The sequence below is a fragment of the Hyperolius riggenbachi genome, chromosome 7 (genome assembly GCF_040937935.1).
Source record: "Hyperolius riggenbachi isolate aHypRig1 chromosome 7, aHypRig1.pri, whole genome shotgun sequence".
Lineage (NCBI taxonomy): Eukaryota > Metazoa > Chordata > Amphibia > Anura > Hyperoliidae > Hyperolius > Hyperolius riggenbachi.
The window spans coordinates 197,232,911-197,257,798 of record NC_090652.1 but is presented as its reverse complement, the minus strand read 5'-3'; the positions used below and the strand labels follow the sequence as shown (position 1 = coordinate 197,257,798).

General features: G+C 44.5%; 1 protein-coding gene across 2 annotated transcripts in view; it reads left to right on the top strand.

Moving 5' to 3' along the window:
- Positions 1–24,888, top strand: part of FASTKD2 (FAST kinase domains 2) — a 97,063-nt gene that overhangs the window by 23,578 nt on the left and 48,597 nt on the right. For both annotated transcript variants that reach the window (XM_068244978.1, XM_068244977.1), the window contains exons 3-5: positions 16,822–16,925; positions 21,196–21,304; positions 23,005–23,128. In XM_068244978.1, the coding sequence (XP_068101079.1) occupies positions 16,822–16,925; positions 21,196–21,304; positions 23,005–23,128 (337 nt within the window). The remainder of the gene's footprint in view (positions 1–16,821; positions 16,926–21,195; positions 21,305–23,004; positions 23,129–24,888) is intronic.

Below are 24,888 nucleotides of genomic sequence, written 5' to 3'. Positions count from 1 at the left end.
AATCAGCCTGCAGCTGGCGACGCAGAACTGCGTCGCTGGTCCTGCAGCTGCCACTTTGCCGACGCACGGTATAAGCGTGCGGTCGGCAAGTGGTTAATAGATATTCCATAAACGTATGGGGCTGATTCCTATTTCTCTCCTTGCAGCTACCAATATTTACAGTGAGGGTGCGGTACATATTCTTTTGCATAACAGTGGCAAAATAAGTTGTGGGGGAAGAAGAACCATAAGACGCCCTTGCACCATGGACTCACCAAGTTTAGCATATTTTTTGTTTCCCTGTTTTTTTGTCCTCTAAACCTAGGTGCATCTTATGGTCCGAAAAATGTGGTATTTTGTTCCTGTGTTACTGCCACACAGTAAGTTGTACAATTCTTGACAGTTCCTCCAGGTTTTGAACTAGTTAATTTTCTTGTGAGGGATTCTCAGTAGTTCCTTTAATCTTTAAAAAAGCAATCCATGGAAAGGACCTATACAAAGTGGCAGGTCAGCCTGTTACCTTTATGCACATCGTTCTGCCAGTTTGACTGTTCTGTTGCTGTCCAATGGGGACTTTTGAAATTAAAGGAATTCCTGAATATCCTTCATGAGATAAGTCCAAAACCTGATATTTACAAGCTACTACTTGTGACAGCAATATTAGAAAAAAGGGATTTATAGTGTATTTTACTTTGAGACACTAAAGACATACGTCCATTGAGTTCAACCACAAAATAAAGTACAGCACTAGCCTGCACCCTCACATATCCCTGTTGATCCAGAGGAAGGCGAAAAACCCTTACAAGGCATGGTCCAATTAGCCCCAAAAGGGAAAAAACTTCCTTCCTGACTCCAGATGGCTATTAGATGAAATCCCTAGTCCAACTCCACTGGGAGTTTCCTAGTAATTATTGCCTTGGATGTCTTTCAAGGCAAGGAAAGCATCTAAGCATCTAACCCCCTTAAATGCAGATATTGAATTTGCCATAACTACCGATACTTGCGATGAATTCCACATCTTAATTGCTCTTACTGTAAAGGACCCTTTCCTAAATAAATGGCTAAAACATTTTTCGTCCATGCGTAGATCATGTCCCATAGTCCTTTTGTAAAAGCCTACGGACAAAAAGCTCTCTGCCAAGCTTTTTTATATTGCCCTCTGGTGTATTTATACATGTTAATTAGATCTCCTCTAAGGGCTCTTTCACACTAGAGGCTAGTTTTGGTGTTTTCCAGCCAAGACCATAGCATTTTACAGCCAAGACCATAGCATTTTACAGCCAAGACCATAGAATTTTCCAAGGTAAAATAAAAGTCCATAGACTTTCATTTTACCTTTCACACCTAAAGCAGCTTTTTTGGGCGTTGCGTTTTGAAGCTTCCCGGAGCTTTTTCAAATCCGTTTACAGCCGAAGTTGGCTTTTCATGTTTCAATGATAGTCAATGGAAAAGGCCAACTACAGCTTTTTTTTACAGCTGACTTGTTCACTTCTTTTTAAAGAAAAAAAAGGACATTTTCATATGAGCTGTAAAACGCTTTGAAAACGCTGTGTATTGGCTGTAAAACGCTGACAGCAAAAGGCGTTTTAACCTTTTTCTACCACAGCCTCTACTGTGAGCCCTAAGGCGTCTTTTCTCCAGTGTATTATGTTTCTAGGCTTGAGTTTGTTGTTCTCCTGAGGTTATGATTTTCTAAACTGTCTTTCTGTAGCATAATATTCCGTTCACATGGTGGCTTGACAGAGCACAGCTGGTTAAAGGTATTCTTTGGGTTATGTTACCTTTATGTAAACCCATAGCTCATATATTCAAATTAGGCTGGGTTTACACATAAACGTTGTACAGTTTTGTTCCAGTCCTGTCAGTTATATCAGTTTTCTATGGCTTTGTTCACACATAAATCTGTACAGTTCAGTTGCAGTCCTGTTCTGTCCTGTCCTCTTCTGTCAGTTTTGTATGAGTTTTCTATGGCTGGGTTCACACTTAAAAGGTGTACAGTTCTGTTCCAGGCCTGTTCTGTCAGTTTGGTCACAAGGGTAGGCCTTGTTTCCATCTGTGCGCTTCTATCCACTTCTGTCCGCTATCTATCAGCACATCAATGTTACATTGATACATGTTGCTGAAAAGCGGACAGAAGCAGACAGAAGCGCACAGATGGAAACAATCTCCTTGTTAGGATCAAGATATCACCTGCCAACACCTAGTAATTAAAACTGTGGATGCACTTTTAAAGGGACACTTAAGTCAAACAAAAAAAATGAGTTTTACTCACCTAGGGCTTCCAATAGCCCCCTGCAGCTGTCCGGTGCCCTTGCCGTCTCCCTCCGATCCTTCTGGCCCCGCCGACAGCCACTTCCTGTTTCGGTGACAGGAGCTGACAGGCTGGGGACGCGAGTGATTCTTCATGTTCCTGGCCACAATAGCACCATCTATGCTGCTATAGCATATATCATATACCATATAGCAGCATAGAGGGTGCTAATGTGTCTGGGAACGCGAAGAATCACTCGCGTCCCCAGCCTGTCAGCTCCTGTCACCGAAACAGGAAGTGGCTGCCGGCGGGGCCAGGAGGATCGTAGGGAGGCGGCGAGGGCACCGGACAGCTGCAGGGGGCTATTGGAAGCCCTAGGTGAGTAAAACTCATTTTTTTTGTTTGACTTAAGTGTCCCTTTAAGTAAAAAAAAAAAAAAAAAAAAAAAAAAAAAAAAAAAAAAGCACCCAAGCCCTTATCAAATGGCAATAAAGAAATGTACTTATCCATATGGTAGTCATCCTGTCAAGATCTTTCCACAGTATTTCATCAGCCTACATCCTTCTGTATCATCCGCATATATGGCAACATTCATGTCAGTTTGCATCAGTTTTTTTATGGCAATCCGCTCACCCACATGAGACCACACATGCCCACTCAAGTCGGTCACGATGATGAATTGCAGTCAGGTCCAGACCCCGATGAGGACAATGAGCATACAGATGAGCTTCCCTGAGATGCTTTCTGACAGTTTGTACAGAAATTCTTTGGTTATTCATTATATACATTCATTCCCATTCCTTGGATCTTTACTGTCTGCACCAGGCTGTAGTGGGGAACAGTGTTATTAATGTTTGCAAAATTCAAATATGTTGCACCTATTGCTTTCCCAGTATCTACAGGATCTTCTCCAAAAATTAGCATATTGTGATAAAGTTCATTATTTTCTGGAATGTACTGATAAACATTAGACTTTCATATATTTTAGATTCAAATACACACAACTGAAGTAGTTCAAGCCTTTTATTGTTTTAATATTGATGATTTTGGCATACAGCTCATGAAAACCCAAAATTCCTATCTCAAAAAATTAGCATATTTCATCCGACCAATAAAAGAAAAGTGTTTTTTTTTTTTTTTTAAACCAAAATAAACGTTTATTGGAAGGATTTAACGTCATATACAAGGCAAGAGTCGGGCATCCAGTTATAGTCACATATGCATCATAGCAACAATAGTACATAGGTATTCTCGTATAGAAGTACAAGGGATCTAATTACAAGATCCAGGTAAGTACATGGGGCATGCATAATATATCTGTTGTCTCAGCGTTCATAGGAATATACCGTGGAGCCTAGCATAGACATAGTTTTGAATTGTATTACAGGGAGCTTACTCCGCAACACTAAATCACCGATTTTTCCACCTGTCCCATATTAAATGAAATTTCTTTTGTGCTCCCCTGTGTGCGTATACAAGTTTTTTGTAAGGTAATGCAGTGCTGATACGTTTAATCCAATTGTCATATGAGGGTGGCGTGGGCGCAAGCCATCTACACGCCACCTCTTGTCTACCTGTAAATAGCACTTCTGTCAGAAATGATTTAAGAGCATTATCTAAAGCTTCATCTTGTATGACTCCAAGGAGGCACAATAAAGGGTCGTAGCTTATGGGGCAGCCCATCTTGTCGTGTAAAAATTTAACTACTTGGGACCAAAAAGCTGCCACAACTGGACAACTCCAGATGAGGTGATAGAATGAAGGGGATGCTTCCTGACACTTGGGGCAGTTGTTGGAAGATTGTGGGTTGTATTTACAAAGCTGCCTAGGGGTTAAGTAGGCCTGATGCAAAATGTATATTTGTGTGATACGATCGCGTATACATGGGGACACTTTCTTAGGGGCAAATAAAGCATCATCCCAGTCTTCATCTGCAATATCCAGTCCACATGAAACCCATCTGTTACGTGATTCAGTGGTGAGTTCCTCGGCACCAAATTCTAAAAGTGTTTTATATAGCTCTCCTATCATGTGCCTAACTGGACCGTTTTTGAGCATTTCAATAATGGGAGAGCCATATAATTGTATAGGTGTCTTAGGAAATTGCTTACAAAAAGCGTGTTTTAATTGCCAGTATCGAAACTCTTGGTTCATGGGGATGTGATAGGTAGAGACTAAGAGGGCAAAAGAAGCAATCTGCCCGTTTGCTATGATATTTTCAAGGAATATTATCCCTCTAGTTATCCAGAAAGAGGGGTCAGGGATGGTGCCAAATTCTGAAAGATTAGGGTTATACCATAGGGGAGTGTGTTTTCCTATACCTTTAGTGCTATATATTTTAGTGATGGCTTTCCATACTTGACATGCCTGCATCAGAATTGTGTTGTGTTTTTTCTTTTGTGGTATATAACACCTCAGAGTGTCCATTGCGGGGCTTTCTAAAACAGGGTCTAATAGATATCCAAGTGGTTCTACATTTGTGGTTGGAGGGACAGTGAACCAAGCCGATATATGTTGCAGCTGCGATGCAAAATAGTATTTCTGAAATACTGGGAACGCAATTCCGCCAAGGCTCATTGGGTTTTGTAGTAGCGTGTTTTTAAGTTTGGCCCTGCCCTTACCCCAGAGGAAACTCAAGAGTATTGATTTCAATTTTTTAAAAAAAGGTATTTGGGATGTAAATAGGGGAGTGATGAAGTATATATATTATTTTGGGGAGTAAAATCATTTTTATTAAACTATTCCTGCCCATCACTGCTAGGGGCAATTTTGCCCAAGTGTTGCATCTGGACTGTACAAGGGGTAGCAGGCTGTATATTTCCTGCTTCAAGTATTGTAGTGGATCTATGTGGATTTGTACACCAAGGTATTTAAAGGTATTGACTATTTGAAGGGGCGGGGGGGTATTTGAGTCGGGAGGGGACCAGGGATCTAATGGAAGTAGTACTGACTTAGAAATATTAACCCGCAGCCCAGAGTAATAGCTTGATTCCTCTATAATTTCAAGGGCACGAGACAGGGATGAGGCCCCATCAGCCAGATATAAGATGGTATCATCCGCATACATACTAATTTTATCTTCAGTAGATTTAGTCTTGAATCCTACAATATCAGGTGAAGCCCGAATGCGGCAGGCCAAAGGTTCCGCCACCAGAGCATACAATAGTGGAGATAGGGGGCATCCCTGCCTCGTACCCCTACCCAGAGGGAAAGACTTAGAGATCCAACCGTTGGTGCTAACTCTGGCCGAGGGATTTGAATACAGAATACGAACCCATCTCTGGAAGTTTTCCCCAATACCAAACCTGGCAAGGACCGCCGACAGGAATGGCCATTCAACCGTATCGAAGGCTTTGGCCATGTCTAATGAGGCAATGACTCGTGTCCCTTTATTTATATGGTTGGCTTGTATGTTTGTGAATAGTCGCCTGATATTAATTGCCGTGTTTTTCCCTGGCATGAAGCCAGTTTGGTCTTCATGTACAAGGGTTAGAATTACCTCGTTTAGTCTTATGGCGAGTACTTTTGCTAGAATCTTAACATCTGTGGGTAGAAGCGAGATCGGTCTGTAGGAGTCACATTGAAGCGGGTCCTTGCCAGGCTTAGGTAACACAACTATTAAGGCCTCATTCATAGATGTGGGAAGACTGCTTCTCAAAGGCCTCGGTAAAAACTTCCAGTAAGGGCTGGGCCAAAATATCTGAGTATTTTTTATACAGGTCTAAGGGGATGCCATCAAGTCCTGGAGCCTTTTTTGAGGGGAAGCTAGCGATGGCGGATTCAATTTCATCTAGAGTGATGGGCAGGTCCAGTTGCGAGCGCTGTGTCTCTGAGAGTCTAGGGAGAGTAATTTCGGCCAAATAAATTTCAGAGTCCGACTGTGAAGCTATGGTTCGACTAGTATATAAGTGTTGATAGTAATCTGCAAACGTGGAGTTTACCTCTTGGGGGGTGTTGACCAGTGTACCCTGGCAGGAAGCAATTTGAGGGATAACCGGTGGAGAGGAGTGGGTCTTGGCTATTTTAGCTAGTAATGTACCTGCCTTTTCGCCTTGCTCGTATACCATTTGCTTGTTGAAAAAGATTTTACTTAAGGCTAGTTCCACTAATTCCTTATGAGCCCTCTGGGCGGTTTGCCATATCTGTTTATTTGAGGGGGAGTTATCTTTGTGGTATAGGGTTTCTGCTTGAGTAACCTGTAGGGCCAGAGTGTTTAGTCTAGTTTTGGTGTCTCCTTTACATCTAGCTACTGCCTGTATCAGAGCACCCCTCAAAAATGCCTTGAAGGTGTCCCATACCAGGGTTTGGTTTTCTTCGTCTCTGTGGATAAAAAAGAATTCTATGGTTTGTTTTGCAAGTGGATTATCATTTGGCAGAAGTTCAAGCCAAAAAGGATTAAATTTCCAGAATTTAAATGGGGGAGAGACACCCCACTGCAGTTTAAGGCATAAAGGGGAGTGATCCGACACCAGGCGCGGCAGAATGGAAATATCAATCACCAGGGGGAGAAGGTATCTGGTAAGTAAGAACATGTCTAAACGAGAAAAGGAAGTATAAGTACTGGATTCACAAGTGTATCCAGGGGATTGTGGGTATTTAATCCGCCAGATGTCAGTTAGATCCATTTCTTTTAGGAAAAGAGAAAATTGAGTCTGTTTATTTACCTGCGGGGGAGATCTATCAAGAGCTGCATTACAGATGTTGTTAAAGTCTCCCATCCATAGTGCAGAGACTCCTGAATGTTTAAGCATAAATTTGAGACCTTCTTTCAATACCTGTGAGCTAAAAGGCGGAGGAATATATATTGCCAGCAGTAGAATAGGTTCACTAGCTATGGTACAATGCATGAATATATACCGGCCCATGGGATCTGTCACTACTTCCAGCGCCCTAAATAATAAATGTCTCCCAATAAGAATTGACACCCCACGAGAATATTGTGAATATGAGGCATGAAAGGACCAACCAATCCAACCTCGGCGCAGAGCCAGTAATTTAGAGCCTGTAAGGTGGGTTTCTGTAAGGGTAATTATATCTGGTTTATACCCCTTTAAGTATTGTAACACAACATTTCTTTTGATTTTATCATTAAGGCCACGTACATTCCAATTAATTACGCTAAGTGACTGCATTTTCGTCTGTTAAGAGCTCTAGTAGTAACATATCCCATTGCGACCATGATAGCACATATAAGTTACAGAGTTTCCAATACCCATAAATCTTGCCCCGACTGATTACATTCCAACACAGTTTAGCCCAAAAGTTTCCCACCCTGCTCAACCATAAAACTAGGTTGAGCTTAAACCCTAAACCCAAACCAAACCAATATACAAAGAGGTACAGGTGTAAAGGCACACCTACATACACCTGCTGGGGAACCGGTCGAGGTGCGACAGTTGCATCTCCTGTCTGCATTAGCAAGCCAGTAAGGCAAGGTATTAAAGAGTGCAATGGCACAGCTCTACTGGAGCAGGACACATGGTGTAGTACATTAATTATTATCACTGCATATCTACATTTTAAACCTGGATAACATTAATGCCAACGTAGGAACCAGATTGACACATATAGGGAGGAGGGGGAAGGGGTCCAGTGACGGCAAGAGGATTTAAGTCCTCTGCGGTGTAGACGATTGGATAGGGAACATAAAGGGGAGACAGAGGATAGGCAACATGGGGAAAAGAATAGTGCAACATGTATGGCAAGGCAACATTGTAGTTACTCATCACATTGCTAAAAATATTAAAGACATTGATATTAATATAGCTTAGTAACCAGGGTGGTGTTCACAATGTACCGGTGGTCGCAATCTTTTCCCTCCCCGAGACCCCTGTATCCCACCCGCGATCAGAATCAGAATCAGAATCTTTATTTCGCCAAGTGCGACCAAGGTCATACCCGGAATTGGTTGTGGTTCACATGGCAGTAGCAACAGAGCAAGACAGAAGATTGGCACAGACAATAACTATAATACAGCAAGACAGGCATAAGACAATAACAATGATAAAAGCAAGATAAGCAAGACAGGCAAGTAACACAGTACAATATGCAGTTCGCTCATGATCAGAAGTCCTCTGGGTTTGGATATTGTGCTGTTCAAGGGATAAAAAGCTTCATTTAGCCCTTAGAGTAGAGTTCTACCCAGGAGTGCACCAGGGTGACAGCTGGGTTATTTACTGGCCCGGGCTCAGTGTGCCTCGGCCGGGCTAATCTGACCTGAATGCAGCTAGCCTACCGATGAGAGGCAGGAGTTCAGCAGGAGGGCTGCTTGGGGAAAAAAGGTGTCTCTGCGCCTGTTAGTCCTTGGGCGGATGGTCCTGTAGCGTCGGCCCGAGGGAAGGACATGCGACATAATATAACGGGGTTAAGTTGGATAGTATGCAAGTGACGCAGCTTGTATTTATCCCCATTTATGCGTCTCGGAAATATTCAACTCCGACGTGATGTACTTGAGTGGTAGGATATGCGGATCCGTAGGAACCTCGCATTACTGCACAATGTCTTAAGGGGTCGGATGGTCCGTCTACAGAGACAGTTCGAGAACGTAGTGATCCAAAAGTGTAACTTATGAACAAGAGCCTGTATAAGTAGGAGAATAAACAATATCCCAAGGGCTCTGTGGGTGGGTGGTGAAAAGGAAGGGGACCTCCATGTACTCATTGAGGGCCTAAGATAGTGACACGGCCTAACGGGCCTTTCGAATGCAGAGGCTCTATTTTAACTCACAGTTAGTGTTCAATCATAGAGGCTGCGTCAATCTTCTTCTCTGGAAGGAGAGCAGCGGGCATTAGATTGTGCTTCCAGCCATTTGGTGACATCTTTGGGGTGCTCAAAGAAGTGCGTTTTCCCATCTGCTTCTATACGCAGCTTGGCAGGAAATAACATGGCGTATGTAATGGAGGCATCTCTCAAGGAACGCTTCACTGAAGCAAACTGCGCACGTTGCTTCTGCACCTCAGTAGAATAATCCGGGTAGAAGGAGATTCTGGTATTTTGGTATGCAATATCACCTTTCGCTCTTGCTGCCTTTAGAATAGCATCCCGGTCCCGGTAATTCAGTACTTTGAATATGAAGGTACGCGGTGGTAGGCCGGGGGCCGGTACTCTTGGAGAAATTCGGTGTGCCCGCTCCACAACGAAGACCGCTGAGAAGCAGTCCCGCCCAAAGGTATCTATTAGAAGTTTTTCAGTGAAGTCCTCCGGAGCCGTCCCCTCCACCCTCTCCGGTAACCCAACTATGCGTATGTTTGAGCGGCGGTTACGATTTTCAAGGTCCTCCTGTCTATTGCACACCGTCTTAGCGTCTTGCTTCATGGTGCGAATAGTGGCGGGAATGGGCTTTACCTCGTCTTCCAGCTTCCCTATGCGGTCCTCGGTATCTGTCACACGGGAACGGAGGGTATGCATATCTTGTCGTAGAAGTGACACATCGGTCCTTACCTCCTCTAGTTTAGTGTTTATGTTAGAGAGGGTCTTTTGGCAGCTAGTGATGGCCTCCATTATTTGCTGGAGAGAGGGCGTGGGCGGCTCCTCGTACGAGGAGTCCTCTTCCTCCTGGCCGTGCTTAAACTTTTGAAGCTTGGAAGCGGCCTCGGTGTTACGTATCCGGGACATCCTGGTGTCAGATTGTTCAGTACGTCGAGCAGAATACGAGTCTGATGTGTTTTTCCAGGCAGAAGGGGTGTTCAGAGCAGTATTTCAAGGATTTTGGGTGTCCTGCACGGGAGCTCTCCGGGAAAGCGTCCTCACATCTCAGCTTCCGGTCACGCCCCCCCAAAGAAAAGTGTTTTTAAAACAAAAAAAGTCAACCTTCAAATAATTATGTTCAGTTATGCACTCAATACTTGGTCGGGAATCCTTTTGCAGAAATGACTGCTTCAATGCGACGTGGCATGGAGGCAATCAGCCTGTGGCACTGCTCAGGTGGTATGGAGGCCCAGGATGCTTCAATAGCGGCCTTAAGCTCATCCAGAGTGTTGGGTCTTGCGTCTCTCAACTTTCTCTTCACAATATCCCACAGATTCTCTATGGGGTTCAGGTCAGGAGAGTTGGCAGGCCAATTGAGCACAGTAATACCATGGTCAGTAAACCATTTACCAGTGGTTTTGGCACTGTGAGCAGGTGCCAGGTTGTGCTGAAAAATGAAATCTTCATCTCCATAAAGCTTTTCAGCAGATGGAAGCATGAAGTGCTCTAAAATCTCCTGATAGCTAGCTGCATTGACCCTGCCCTTGATAAAACACAGTGGACCAACACCAGCAGCTGACATGGCACCCCAGACCATCACTGACTGTGGGTACTTGACACTCGAATTCAGGCATGTTGGCATTTCCCTCTCCCCGAGTCCCCAGTCTTCCTCCAGACTCTGGCACCTTGATTTCCGAATGACTTGTAAAAGTTGCTTTCATTCACTTTGGACCACTGAGCAACAGTCTAGTGCTGCTTCTCTGTAGCCCAGGTCAGGCGCTTATGCCGCTGTTTCTGGGTCAAAAGTGGGTTCATGCTTCCATCTGCTGAAAAGCTTTATGGAGATGAAGATTTCATTTTTCAGCACGACCTGGCACCTGCTCACAGTGCCAAAACCACTGGTAAATGGTTTACTGACCATGGTATTACTGTGCTCAATTGGCCTGCCAACTCTCCTGACCTGAACCCCATAGAGGATCTGTGGGATATTGTGAAGAGAAAGTTGAGAGACGCAAGACCCAACACTCTGGATGAGCTTAAGGCCGCTATTGAAGCATCCTGGTTCTCCATAACACCTGATCAGTGCCACAGGCTGATTGCCTTCATGCCACGCCACATTGAAGCAGTGATTTCTGCAAAAGGATTCCCGACCAAGTATTGAGTGCATAACTGAACATAATGATTTGAAGGTTGACTTTTTTTGTTTTAAAAACACTTTTCTTTTATTGGTCGGATGAAATATGCTAATTTTTTGAGATAGGAATTTTGGGTTTTCATGAGCTGTATGCCAAACTCATCAATATTAAAACAATAAAAGGCTTGAACTACTTCAGTTGTGTGTATTTGAATCTAAAATATATGAAAGTCTAATGTTTATCAGTACATTACAGAAAATAATGAACTTTATCACAATATGCTAATTTTTTGAGAAGATCCTGTATATTTGCATTCACCACTACATAAAAGCTAAGCATGTTAGATAGTCAAGACCTATCTTTAGTAAACCTGTAATGGTTAAGTGATATTAGGTATGTTTTGTACACAAGTGGGAACTAAAACAATCTTAAAGAGGAATTGTAACTTAAAAAAAAAAAAGAAGAAGAAGAAGAAGAAGAACCTGACACTTAGTTCGGGAGGGGTAGACCCCTGGATCCTGACTAGGCTTCCCCCGTCCTCCTCAGCCAGCACTATAGAGTCTGCTCTCCTTCGCAGACAGCTTGCACCATAGAGTGGACTCGATGGGGTTCAGCTTTTTCTGCTGGAGCTGAGGGGAAAGTCGCTAGTGTACCTGCGTGCAATGGCGGCAAGCGGACTTTTGGAGGTCCCATTGCTGGCTCGCCTCTGCTGAGGATGATGGGGAACCCCCTTTGGATTCAGTGATTTCCCCCTCCTGAGTGAAATTCCCACTAGGGGAACTTTTTTTCTCTTCAGGTTCACGTTAAATTATTGAAGAATATGGCACGTGTGAGCCAAACAGATTTTGTACTAATACAGTAGAATACCTTCATAGTAAACCCCAAGGAATGGGGCCAAGTAGTTTACTATATATACAGAATAATCTCATTATAGGAAACCCCAAAGAGACCAGGAAAAGTGGTTAACTACCATATTTTTGGACTATAAGACACACTTTTTCTCCCCCCAAATTGGTTTTATAGTCTGAATGCTACAAATTTTGCCTGGTGCCACCGTCTCCCATGGCAACTTTCCGGCTTAGCATATTGGAGACGGAGAGGCTGTGAACTCCGTCTGCGGGTAGAAGATCTTTAGCAGCTTAATTGTTTGCCCGCTGCCTACTTATGCCCGTGAAGGGAGAAAGATGAGCTGGCTAATCTAATGTTTGCACTGCAGGGAGAAGATTCAGCTGCACTTAATTGTCTGCCCACTGCTTGATAGACATGTCCAGTGAAGTGAGATGTAGCAGTGTGCATGGAGGGCTGTGAGCGAGTCTGCATAGAGAAGGTTCAGCAGCGGCTTTTAATTGTCATCTGCTGATATGCCGGGTGAAGGGAGATAGGTGAGCCGCTAATTAAGCAGCACTGAGCGGCGAATGTAGCAGCGTGTGTGCACACTGCTTGCAAGTTGCTACATTTGCCGCTCAGCTGTCTGTGCACCCGTTATGTCAGCTTTAGAGAGGCAGCTGGCAGACAATTAAAAGCCACCGTATCTTCTCCCTGCAAACTCGCTTACATCCCGCTGTGCATGCTGCTTACTTAGCGATTCACCTATCTCCCTTCACCCGGCATGTCAGCAGATGACAATTAAGCTACTACTGAACCTTCTCTATGCAGACTCGCTCAAAGCCCTCCGTGCACACTGCTCTCTGCCTCCTGCTCTAAAAATCAGCTTGGTGTGGATAGGTTGTAGAGCGCTATGGCACCTGAGTGTCTCTGCACAGCTCTGCTCGCCCGTGGCTCTAGGACCCGAACTCGCCTCCAAAATAGTGCTGAAGGGAGAGGAGATGACCCGCACCCAGTCCCCTGAGTTCAGCGGCGAACTCAAAGATCGCGGTAATCGGAGGGCAACCAGAGGGCTGGACGCAACATCGGCTCCGCCACTCCCCGCGGCTAGCAGACCACCCACAGAGAATTAAAGGTAGGCTGCTGCAGCCCGAGTGTGTCCCCTACTTCACTCGACTGCCTCTCCTAATGTAAATCAGAGGTGCAACTCCAGACTCCCCCTGCAACTCGGCCACAGGCAAAAATGTATCTCCGGGCTCCTAGCACCTAACTAGGCCACACATGGACAGCAAAAGTGAGTGGCAGCAAAGAAACATGACATGACTCACACAAAAACACAGGAGGGTGTACCTAGGAAGCTCACATACTTCTACACAAGGTGATGGTGTTGCTATGTGGACTTTGGACTTGGGGGTCATTTTGGGTCAGCTGTGCCACACATGTAGTTGCCTACCTGTCCATAACTCTGTTATAGACTCTGCTGGAGCCCATCTACTGAACAGCTACGGAGTTCTCAGCTTTCCTATTTTTACAGTTTTGGGGAAAAAGGTCCATAAGATGCCCCTGCACCATAGACCACCAGGTTTAGTATATTTTTTTCCCCCCTGATTTTTGACCTCTAAACCTAGGTGCGTCTTATGGTCCCCGGAGCATCTTATAGTCCGAAAAATACGGTATATCCAAAATTGTCCTAGAAATGGCCCAGAATGACCTGGTACATTCTCTGCTGCAAAGGACCAACTCTGTCCTTCCATTGAAGGTGTAGTACAAGCTTAAAGTGAACCTTAAGTGAGAAAAAAAAATTGAGTTTTACTCACCTGGGGCTTACCTCAGCCCCCTGCAGCTGATCGGTGCCCACGACGAGTCGCTCTGATGCTCCGGGTCCCGCTGGCGGCCACTTCCGGTTTCGCCGTCAGGACCCGTCAGGCTGGGGAACGCGGCTGATACTACGCGTTCCCAGCCAAAATAGCACCCCTATGCGGCCATATGTCCGCATAGGCACCCGTATGCGGACATATGGCCGCATAGGGGTGCTATTTTGGCTGGGAACGCGTAGTATCAGCCGCGTTCCCCAGCCTGACGGGTCCTGACGGCGAAACCGGAAGTGGCCGCCAGCGGGACCCGGAGCATCAGAGCGACTCGTCGTGGGCACCGATCAGCTGCAGGGGGCTGAGGTAAGCCCCAGGTGAGTAAAACTCAATTTTTTTTTCTCACTTAAGGTTCACTTTAAGTATACCTTAGGGCTGCATAGTCGGACTGGACAAATTGCCTGTAGATTACCCAGGGCTCCTTAAAAATTGCAGTCGAAACTGGATAGAGTCAGCCACTCGCTCCCTGTGAATCTCCAATACCTCCACGTGTCCTGCAAAACTTTTTGCTCACACTTGAGCCAATCATGAAGCCTCTCTTCAAAATGCAGCCGAGATGCAAGTGGCTCTGATCTACATTACAAGTGAATGTTTTTTTTTTTTTCAAAATTTCAGCAAGCATGCAGTCAGTGTCTAAAGTGGCCTATACACTGGTCGATTTCAGCGATCATTCAATCAGAAATTGATTCTTTCAGCCGCATCTACACGAGTAGATGCGGCCGCGATGCTCCTTATCAATCGATTGATAAGATCTGACAGGACGGATCTCCGTACCGCCGATTCCCTGCTCGATCCCCGCGAGGGGACAATGGCAGGGAATCGTGCGGGAGATAAGCGGCGCCGGCGGGGACGAGCGGGGAATCGAATGCGGCGCTCGCGCGGCGAGCGGGGACGCGGCGGGCATGCGGAAGAGGCGATCCGGCGGCTAATCGAGCCGCCGGATCGCTACTATGTCCCTCCGTGTAGATGGGGCTTTAAAATCAGTAAATTGATCGATTTGCTGTATCTGACAGGATGGAAATACTAGGTCGATCTGCTGCTGGCAGCAGATCGATGGCCCATAGAGTTGCATTGGATCTAATGGTCCAATAATGCATTTAGATCGATTTTCAATAGATTTCCAATAGATTTCATTCTGAAATCTATTTAAATCAGTTCCTAGTGTGTGGCACACATCAGATAGATTCTACTTGACAGGCATCTGAAAGAAATCTATCTGATGGTCGAATCTGTTGCAAATCTATAAATGTATGGCCACCTTTACACAGATTAAAATGTTCTGTGCTCAATATGCAGGGATTTGCATACAATAATCACGCAACAGCTTGCACAGGAAGAATAGGTCTCGCCAGTTAATGCAGATACAGTACTGATAGTGTGCTCCTTTGTCCACATTTCTGTGCAGCTTGAATGATCCTGTAGCATTGCAGCCATGCACAAGCAAGTCACTGGTGATGGGCAATTCCCTCAGTAATCAGACAGCAGCTCACATAGGAAGGATAGGTCACACAAGTGGATGCCGCTTGTGGTCTTTAGCCCATGCATCGGTACTTTTGCAGGAATCCACTTAGGCTCAGTGTAGCATGCAGAATGTGAGCAGGCTACAAGTGGCTGCCGGCCCACCCATCAGGCAGCAGCTTACATAGGAAGGATAGGTCTCACCAGTGGATGCAGCTTGTGGTCTTAAGCCCATGCATCGGTTCTTTTGCGGCAATACCCATAGGCTCAGTGTAGAGTGCAGATTGTGAGCAGCCTAAAAGTGGCTGCTGGCCCACCCATCAACCACGGCTCATGGATCTCCGATTGACGTTTGATGCAGGTGCTCTCCGACTTTCCACTATAGCAAGATACAGAATACTCCAGAGCCAAAAAACAGGTTCACTGTAACCAAAATTCTATTATATCCAAGTTTACTATACCAAGCGTTACTTAGATATACTTTTAATGGCGCTTGGCCAGGACCTGAATATTTAGTTTACTATACCCAAAGTTCTACTGTATCATAGTTCACTATAACAAGATTATAGTGTAAAGGAACATTTATATTGCACACCTAGTGCCTAAAAAGTCAGTATTCACATTTGGTAAGGTTCAGTTTGTTTCCTTTTTCTTCAATTGTTCAATATGATGCAATGTTTTGGTGTATGTTTTTCCCTTTCTCTTTTATTTTTTCCTGGCTGATATTGCATTAAAGAACACCTGAAATGAGAGGCATGAGGTGGCTGTCATATTTATTTCCTTTTAAACAATACCAGTTGCCTGGCAGTACTGCTGATCTTTTTGGCTGCAGTAGTGTCTAACTCACACCTGAAACAAGCTAATACAGTCACACTTTAGTCATAAATCCCTGATCTGCATGAATTTTCAGGGTCTATGGCTAAGAGTATTAGAGACAGAGGCTCAGTAGGACAGCCAGGCAATCTGCATTGTTTAACCTCCTTGCCGGTTCAATTCCTCTGGCAAGGAGGCAGCGCAGGAGTTTTTTTTTAAAATCATGTAGCGAGCCTAGGGCTCGCTACATGATAGCCGCTGAGCGGCGGCATCCCCCCACCCACTCCGATCGCCTTCGGCGATCAGAGTAAGCAGGAAATCCCGTTCAGAACGGGATTTCCTGCAGGGCTTCCCCGGTCGCCATGGCGACGGGGCGGGATGACGTCACCGACGTCATGGACGTCGGGACGTCATAGGGAATCCCGATCCGCCCCTCAACGCTGCCTGGCACTGATTGGCCAGGCAGCGCAGGGGTCTGGGGCGGGGGGAGCAACTCGGCGCGGTGGATGCGGCGGATCGGCGGGTAGCGGCGGCGATCGGAAGTTACAAGCTGCTAGCAAAGTGCTAGCTGCTTGTAAAAAAAAAAAAAATTATTCAAATCGGCCCAGCGGGGCCTGAGAAATCCTCCTGCGCAGGTTACCCCGAACTGAGTTCGGGATAACCGGCAAGGAGGTTAAAATTATATAAATATGTCAGCCTCCGTATCCCTCTCAATTCAGGTGTGCTTTAAAAATGTAGGTTTGTAGTCAGTGATAAACACTGTTTCCTTGTATTTCCATCTCTCAAGGATTATTTCTATTTTCAGGAGCGTCTGACTATGTTCAATGAAGAAGAACTTGCTATACTGGCCAATAGTTTAGAAAGGCTTCAAAGGGACAGCAATGTGGATTTATTGAAATATGGGTTACGGTAAGAATTTTACATTGCTATTGTGAACTGGGCAAGAAATGGAAAACATGCGTTACAATGAAAGATATATATATATATATATATATATCTCGTACATAATGCTCTTATGTATGGATTTGGAGTTGAATGAAACTATACGGTTATAAAAAATTGCTACAAACAGAGATCATCCCACAAGTCCTCTTGTAATTAAAATTACTTTGTGCCGTCTTGAGTAAAAGCCGACCTCCCAAATAATGAGTGACCAGAATTAAGCCAAAGCCTCAATGTCTCCCTCTAGCCTCCCTCTGCGCATGTGTGTGATGCCCAGTGTAAGTATGTGGTGCCCAGTAAGGCCCTGTTCACATCTAAAAAGGCAAAACGGGAGCAATTTGCACTTCCGTTTTGCGCAAGTGATTTTAGCGTGGTAAAAATCACTGGTCACTTTCGCGATTCCAGAGCGATCATGGTCATTGCTTTATAAGCACTGTACCGCAATCGCTCCAGAATCGTCCACAAAATGCTGCAAGTAACACATTTGCAATTGGTGCTAATCGCAAAACGCCCGCGATTGGCGGCAATTGTGGCAGTAAGAACACTGCCATAGGATAACAAAGCACTAGTGCTTTAGCGATTAGCGGGAAGCTCCTATTAGATTAGTTGCGTAAGTGTGAATGGGCCATATATGTATGTTTAGCAGAGTGGTGGCTGGATAGTGTAATGGTTAAGAGCTCCGCCTCTGAAACAGGCAACCTGGGTTCGAATCTCGGCTCTGCCTGTTCAGTAAGCCAGCACCTAGGAGACCTTGGGCAAGTCTCCCTAACACTGCTACTGCCTATAGAGCGTGTCCTAGTGGCTGCCGCTCTGGCGCTTTAAATCTGCCAGGAGAAAAGCGTAATATAAATGTTCTGTGTTTGTTCGTGTTTGAGTGTATGTAAGTTCAGTATGTATGTACAGCAGAGTGTATGTATTTGATGCACAGTGAATGTATGCAATGCACAGTGTGTGTAAAGCAGAGAGCTTGTGTAGGTATATTACCTCTTCTCCTTCCAGGCAGCCATCTTCCCATCTCTTGTGTAACTTCACTTGCTAGAGATCCTGGCATCAGTGTCTTGTATCCTGGCAGCTATCTTCTGTTCTGTACACTGCTGACCTCTAGTGGTAAGTATAGAACTGCAGATACAAGAAGGCACTGAAACCTGGATCTCTAGCAAGTGAAGAGCTGCCAGGGAGTTTAGAGAGATGTAATTATAGATACAGTGCACATTTCCTTTGTGTGAACTTTATATGTCCTGCGATCTAACTCAATTGTAAGCCGACACCCCCAATTTTTAGACACTTTTTTTTTTTTTGGTCCCAAAAATTCAGCTTATATTCAAGTATATACCAGTGTTGCCAACCCAATTTCTTATTTTTCCTGGACAAAATGATGAAAAAATCTAGAAACCCCAAGGTTTGGACGGACAGGGGGAGGAGTCAGGGGACGGAGTCAGTAGCAGGCTTTTTAGGAAACTTCTTTTGAATTTCAGGAGGAGAGAAGCATAGCTGAAGCAGGTGATTACTGCATAAGGCTCATGTGAAACAGTCCTACTGAACTGACACACAACGCTGTCCTGAGGAAGCCTGCCACACACAATGCTGCCCTGCAGAGGTCTGCCACACACAATGCTGCCCTGCAGAGTTCTGCCACACACAATGCTGCTCTGCAAAGGTCTGCCACACACAATGCTGTCCTGCAGTGGTCTGTCACACACGATGCTGCCCTGCAGAGGTCTGCCACATACGATGCTGCCCCGCAGAGGTCTGCCACACACAGTGCTGCCCTGCAGAGGTCTGCCACACACGATGCTGTCCTGCAGAGGTCTGTCACACACAATGCTGTCCTGCAGTGGTCTGCCACACACGATGCTGCCCTGCAGAGGTCTATATGAAGGGCAGAGGGAGAGAAGGGGGGTAGATGATAGCACATGGGACAGAGAGGCGAGAATACTCCTGGAGAAAAAGTGAGAAACACATGGTAAAGTGTTAGGTTAAGGGCGTACAGTATATTGTGTAGGGATGATGATTTTACATTGGAATGGGGCAGAAACTTATGCTGGGCATACATGGTCGACCCGGCGGCCGATTAGCCGTTGGATCGATCCCCGCCGCGATCACTCCAGAATCGCCCAGAAAATGCTGCAAGTAACACATTTGCGATTGGTGCTAATCGCAAAACGCCCGCGATCGGCGCCAATTGTGGCAGTGAGAACAATGCCATAGGATAACAAAGCACTAGCGCTTTAGCGATTAGCGAGAAGCTCCGGCGGTGCTTATCAGCCGCTCGATTCCCTGCCATTGTCCGCCGACGGGAATCGATCGCCCGGCGGTCGAGCGGCATGATCGGACCAGCTGAATATTATCAGCTGGCCAGATCAGCGGGTCGATACACGGTACAGAAACGTACCGTGTATCCCCAGCATAAGACAGATGTATTCAATCATGTCCCATTATTTTTAACAGTATGGTTGTGATTGTAGAAGGGGGAGCACAACTCTGTCAGATACACTCAAATCCCAGCCTTTGCAGCACATAGAGGGTAACTGTTTGCCACATCTAGCTGGGTGGAGATAGACACAGCAGGAGAGATTATTGTGACTGCACAGCTCTGCACTTTTGTTTAAAGGGAACCTAAACTGAAAAGGATATGTATTTTTCCTTTCAAAATAATACCAGTTGCCTGACTCCCCTGCTGATCCTGTGTCTCTAATAATTTTAGACACAGCCCCTCATCAAGCATGCAGATCAGGTGCTCTGACTGAAATCAGACTGGATTAGCTGCATGCTTGTTTCAAGTGTGTGAGTTCCAGATACTACTGCAGCAAATAGATCAGCAGGACTGACAAGCAACTGGTATTGTTTAAAAGGAAACATCCATATCCTTCTCAGTTTAGGTTCCCTTTAAGTTCAGTTCCAGAGACACAGCATGCTGCTTCAGACACAGCCTGTCACTTAACCTGCACTGCTTGTCTCTCATCTGCTCCTGATGTGAATGTAAACAACTGTGTGAGTGTGCATAGCTGAGCTTTATCCCCTCTCCTGCTGTCTGTCCGTTCCTCCACCCATCTGCAATATGGCAAGGAGCTAGTTTTCCCTACTCTTTATAATGTATAGTGGTGCTGCTGGTTACCTACTGCTGCTGCCTGGGGAAGAGCAATTGAGGAAGAGTGAGGGTGAAATTGAATCAGTCCTCCTGAAGTCCTGGACCCACGTGGTGCACTGCTCTGAACAGGAGTGTGGGGGGGCGGGCTCTCTCGGCTGCTTCTCTCTGGCTCTCTCTCATTGGCTGGAGAGAGGCAGAAGCACCACAAAGAGCACTGCTGATTGGCGGGCGGGACGGAATAAGAAACTAGAAGCCTGGGGCTGCTTACTGAACTGCCCGGCGTGCTGCCTGTAGCCGCGGTGCGCAAATGCGCACACAAGACCGCGGCTGTTTACATTTTAGACGGACGCCTTCTTAGAAGTACGGGCAAGTACGGACAGGGGGAATTCCCTGTCTGTAGTACGGACTACTTTCACGGACGGTTGGCAACCCTGGTATATACAGTATGGTTCCATTTCAATTTGCAACCGGCTATGACTTTCCAAATGAAATTGTACTTCTTTGTAAGCCTGAAAACTGTATTCTCTTTGTGGAGCAATGTGTTAGGGGGAAGCATCACAGCAAGCCTGTCTCTTAAGGTGCGTACACACATGCGACTATAGTCGTTTGTAACGATCGTTCCCCGATCTTTACCAACGACGATCGTTCCAAAAAACGAACTACCGACTATTAAGGCAAACGACGAACGAGCCAAATCGCTACAAAAGAAAGTTCTGTCTCGGCGGATTTTAACCAACGACGATCGTTTGCAAAAGTAGTACATCGTTGGAAACGGTCGTTCGTACTAGGCTTGACATGCGCATTTCCCAATTTCTCCGTGAAACTTCTCATTTTTATGCGCAGGCGCAATAGTTGCTTTACGTGATGTAACGTTCGTTCTAACGATCAGATCGTTACACACCTTTTAAAACTAACTTTACTTAGGTCGTTCTTTCATCAATTAAAAGTTCGTTCGTCGTCCTCAACGAACGATCGTTGTCGCATGTGTGTACGTAGCATTACTCTCTGAAAAAGATAATGTCCAAATAAGACTTCTGTTTTGAATGCAAGAATGCTCTTAGTGACTAGCAAAGGAGTTCAATGGGGAATTGTTAGAATGTGTTTAAGCAGCACTCATCATAAAATAAAACTACATTTCTTCACTCCTAGTTTACTGATGGATATCAAAATTGAAGAAGTGAATGACGTGACACCATTTCTGATCATTATGAAAGCTCTTGGAAGAACTGCACCGCTTAATCTTAAATTAAAGCTTGAGGTAAATGACGGGGTCAAATAACTTCACAAGCTAATGCCCACTACTGTGCACTGTACCGTACACTTTCTAAGTCACGCTGCCTTGAAAGTTCTGAAGGATAATTGTCTCAAGAACATTTAAAGAGGAACTGTAGTCAAAATAACATAATGAATGCACTTGCTTTTTTTTTACAATATTAATGTTCAGATTATTTTAGTCAGTGTTTACCCATTATAAAATCTTTCCTTTCCCAGATTTACATTCTGAAATGTATCACTGGTGGTGACATCTTTTGTTCTGCCAGGTGATCTGTCCAAAATGTTTGTTACTGAGAGTTCTATGCACATAAGGAAATATTGCTTGCTTGGCAGTTGGAAAAAAACGTTACTTCCCACAATGCATTGAGCTCACAGACAGTAAACTGTGGGATGGGTTTCACCACAATATCATCCATAAAATTCCTCCTTGATTATCTTTTCAAAAAAAGGTAAGGATTTCTTGTGGGAAAGGGGATATCAGTTTCTGAATGAAGTTAAATCTTTGTTTCAAGTTCCTCTTTAATGGCCAGTAATGCCTAAGTTTTTATTACAACTGCTTTTATGCAAAGTGCATTATTGCCTTCATAAAACATACATAATAGGTACAAACTAAGACACAGGAGGAGTAAAGGACAAGCAATTGGACAATCTGGGGTAACCCTAGAACCACATTTTCCTGGAGTGTGTAAAACTTAATCAGTAAAGACACAAGATTGTAATATTTTGTTTTTTGTAATATGCTGGTAGACATTTTGGCTCTTCTCCAGGATCCCACCTTGATCTGCTACCTGGCTGCAGTCTAGAATCTGGCTTTCAAGAGTCTTTGGAGAGAGGTACATCTACTTCAGGGCCCGTTTCCACTATTGCGTTGCGGAATCGCCGGCCAATCACCGCAGGCAAATCGCATGCGGGTGCGATTCCGCATGCGTTTTTTGCCGCGATTTCGCATAGGTTAGGGTGATGCGATTTTAACCCTGTCACTGCCTGTGTGAATTAACATGGGTACCTATGCGAAATCGCTTTCGAATTCGCGGCAAAAAACGCATGGGGAAAACGCATGCGATTTCCCTATTAAATACATTGCGTGCGATTCGCCTGCATTCCACACGCAGGCGAATTCTGCAGGGTCTACCGTGCAGAAAAATCCTGCACACAAAAACGCAAATGAAAACTGACAAGTGGAAACAGTCCCATCCACTTGTATTGCCTATGCGAATCCGCATGCGTTGTCTGCATGCGGATTCGCGCTAGTGGAAACAGGCCCTCAAGCTCTTCTGCTCAACTGATGTCCTTTCGCAAATGTAAACTAAGATTTAAAATAAAAAGCCATTTTGGTCAAAAAAAACCTCAGTTAATATTCGAATATACAGTATACAGTAGTCATAAATATTTTGCTAATATGAGTTATTTGTGCATTCATTTCTAATACATTTATTTACCAATAGGCATTAATTTACTGTATATGCATATTCACCTTAGCTGCATAGATATACAGGCAGAAAAAAAGACTCATCCATGAAGTTAGGTTAGATCTAGTGGAAGGCAAAACAAAACCTATTGGGAAGTTGTAGCCAATGATGCCTGCATTCGGATGAATTTGGTGGGTCAAACCCCATAATTACACTTTAGATATAGAACAGTGCAATATTTGGCCTAAAACCATTGCATTCTGTTTTCTTGTAGAAGAAAGCTTTGCAAATGATTGACAAGTTTACTGTTGCTCACAGTCAAAAGATGTTCTGCATCCTTGTGGATATTAACTTCTATTCTGAGTCTCTTTTGAACGCGTGCAGTTGCAAAATCACTGGTAAGTTAATTAATTTATGTTATTGTTTACATTTAAGTTGCATTAAATCAATTTTTTTTATTTTTTATTGAATGTGCACTCATATTCATATTCACCAAATACAGTATAATGTTGCTTATGTAAAGTACCGGTATTCCTGTCATTAAATATACTTATTTGGTCTAGACTAGATAATGCAGTGCCAACATTTTAATGATTCATAAGTGCTTTTAAAGCTTCCTGTTAAAAGTAACAAACATAAACAAAAACTTCAGGTCACCCCCAGCTGGCTGCAACAATCCCTGTCTGTATTGTTACTCACTTGAAATTAAAATAGCATGTTTAGCCACTTGCGGAGGGCAGTGATTGAAATCTACGACCTGTTTTGGCGCTGTTATCTCTGTCGGGGCGTAGATTTCATTATCTGCGGTCCGGGAGCTCCCGACACAATTGTGCGCACTCAGACAGGGAGATTAAGCTGTCATATGACAGCTGACATCTCCTCTCACTGATCAGGAGCCATGGCGATTGATTCCTGATCACGTGATCACTATCACATAAGAAGCTGCAGCCTGCAGAAGAAGAGGACTAGGACTCACCTCTCCTCTGTTCCCCGGCGATTGTCGCTCCCCCGCTCCGCACAGCATCTACCATTACACTGCCCCCAGTGTCGGATCCCGGCTACCTATATAGAGGGGCACCCATGCCTTGCTACCTATACCAGGGGGGGGGGGGGGGGGGGGGGGGCTACACCTGGCTACCCGGCCTGCCTTTCCAGTTTCTTTTTTTTGGGGGGGGAGGAGGGGGTGTCCATGGGGTACCCTCCATCCAAAGTTTAGCAGGAGGCCCAGTGATTTCTAGTCACACTCCTGCACGGACCATCCACTAGACCACCAGGGGGTTAAAAGGATGCACTGGATCACCAGGGAATTCAAGTGTACCCACATAAAAGCATTTATACTTACCCGGGGCTTCCTTCAGCTCCATGGGCTCCCTCGCCGTCCTCCCGGGATGCACTTATCCTTCTCTAGCTGGCCCAGTTTCTCTCTCTCTAGTCGTCCCAAGCCGTGCTGTACTGCGCATGTGTTTGACGGCCGCACACACCCCCATTGCACTCATAACCCCCACCCACTTCTAAGTCCACCCCCTCTACATAATAAAATTATTAACCATTTCTGTTAACCTTTCTTATTTTTACCATTAAAAATACTTGTATTATTTTTTTCAGTAGGAGTCGAAAAAGTAACACTATAGCACACACCCACCTTTATTTAAAATCAAATATCATCACCATAAATTGTGAGAGGAAAATAATTTGAGTTTTGTGATAAACAGGGAAACTAGCCCATTACATTTTCTGCTTTTCATGTACAGTAGCACTTTTTATTTTAAAGCTATAATGGGTAAAAACTAAGAAATTATGTATTTTTCCAGTTTCTTTTTTACTTTTTTTTTTTTTTTTTTTTTCTTGCTTTAAAAAGCATTAAATTAAAATCATTCTTGGGGGGAAAAAAACTTCTTCAAGACAGACTACTTTTTTTTCTGAAAAAACTTATATATGTATCTCTTAGTAGTCTTAAAGAGACACGGAAGCGGAAAAAAAATTATGATATCATGAATTGGTTGTATAGTAGGGGCAATTACTAAAACATTGGTAGCAAACAAAAAAATTCTCATATTTTTATTTTCAGTTATACAGGGTTTTTTTTTTTTTATATTTTTTTTTTATTTTTTTTTTATATAACATTGCATCATTCTCTAATATTTGCAGTTACTCATGC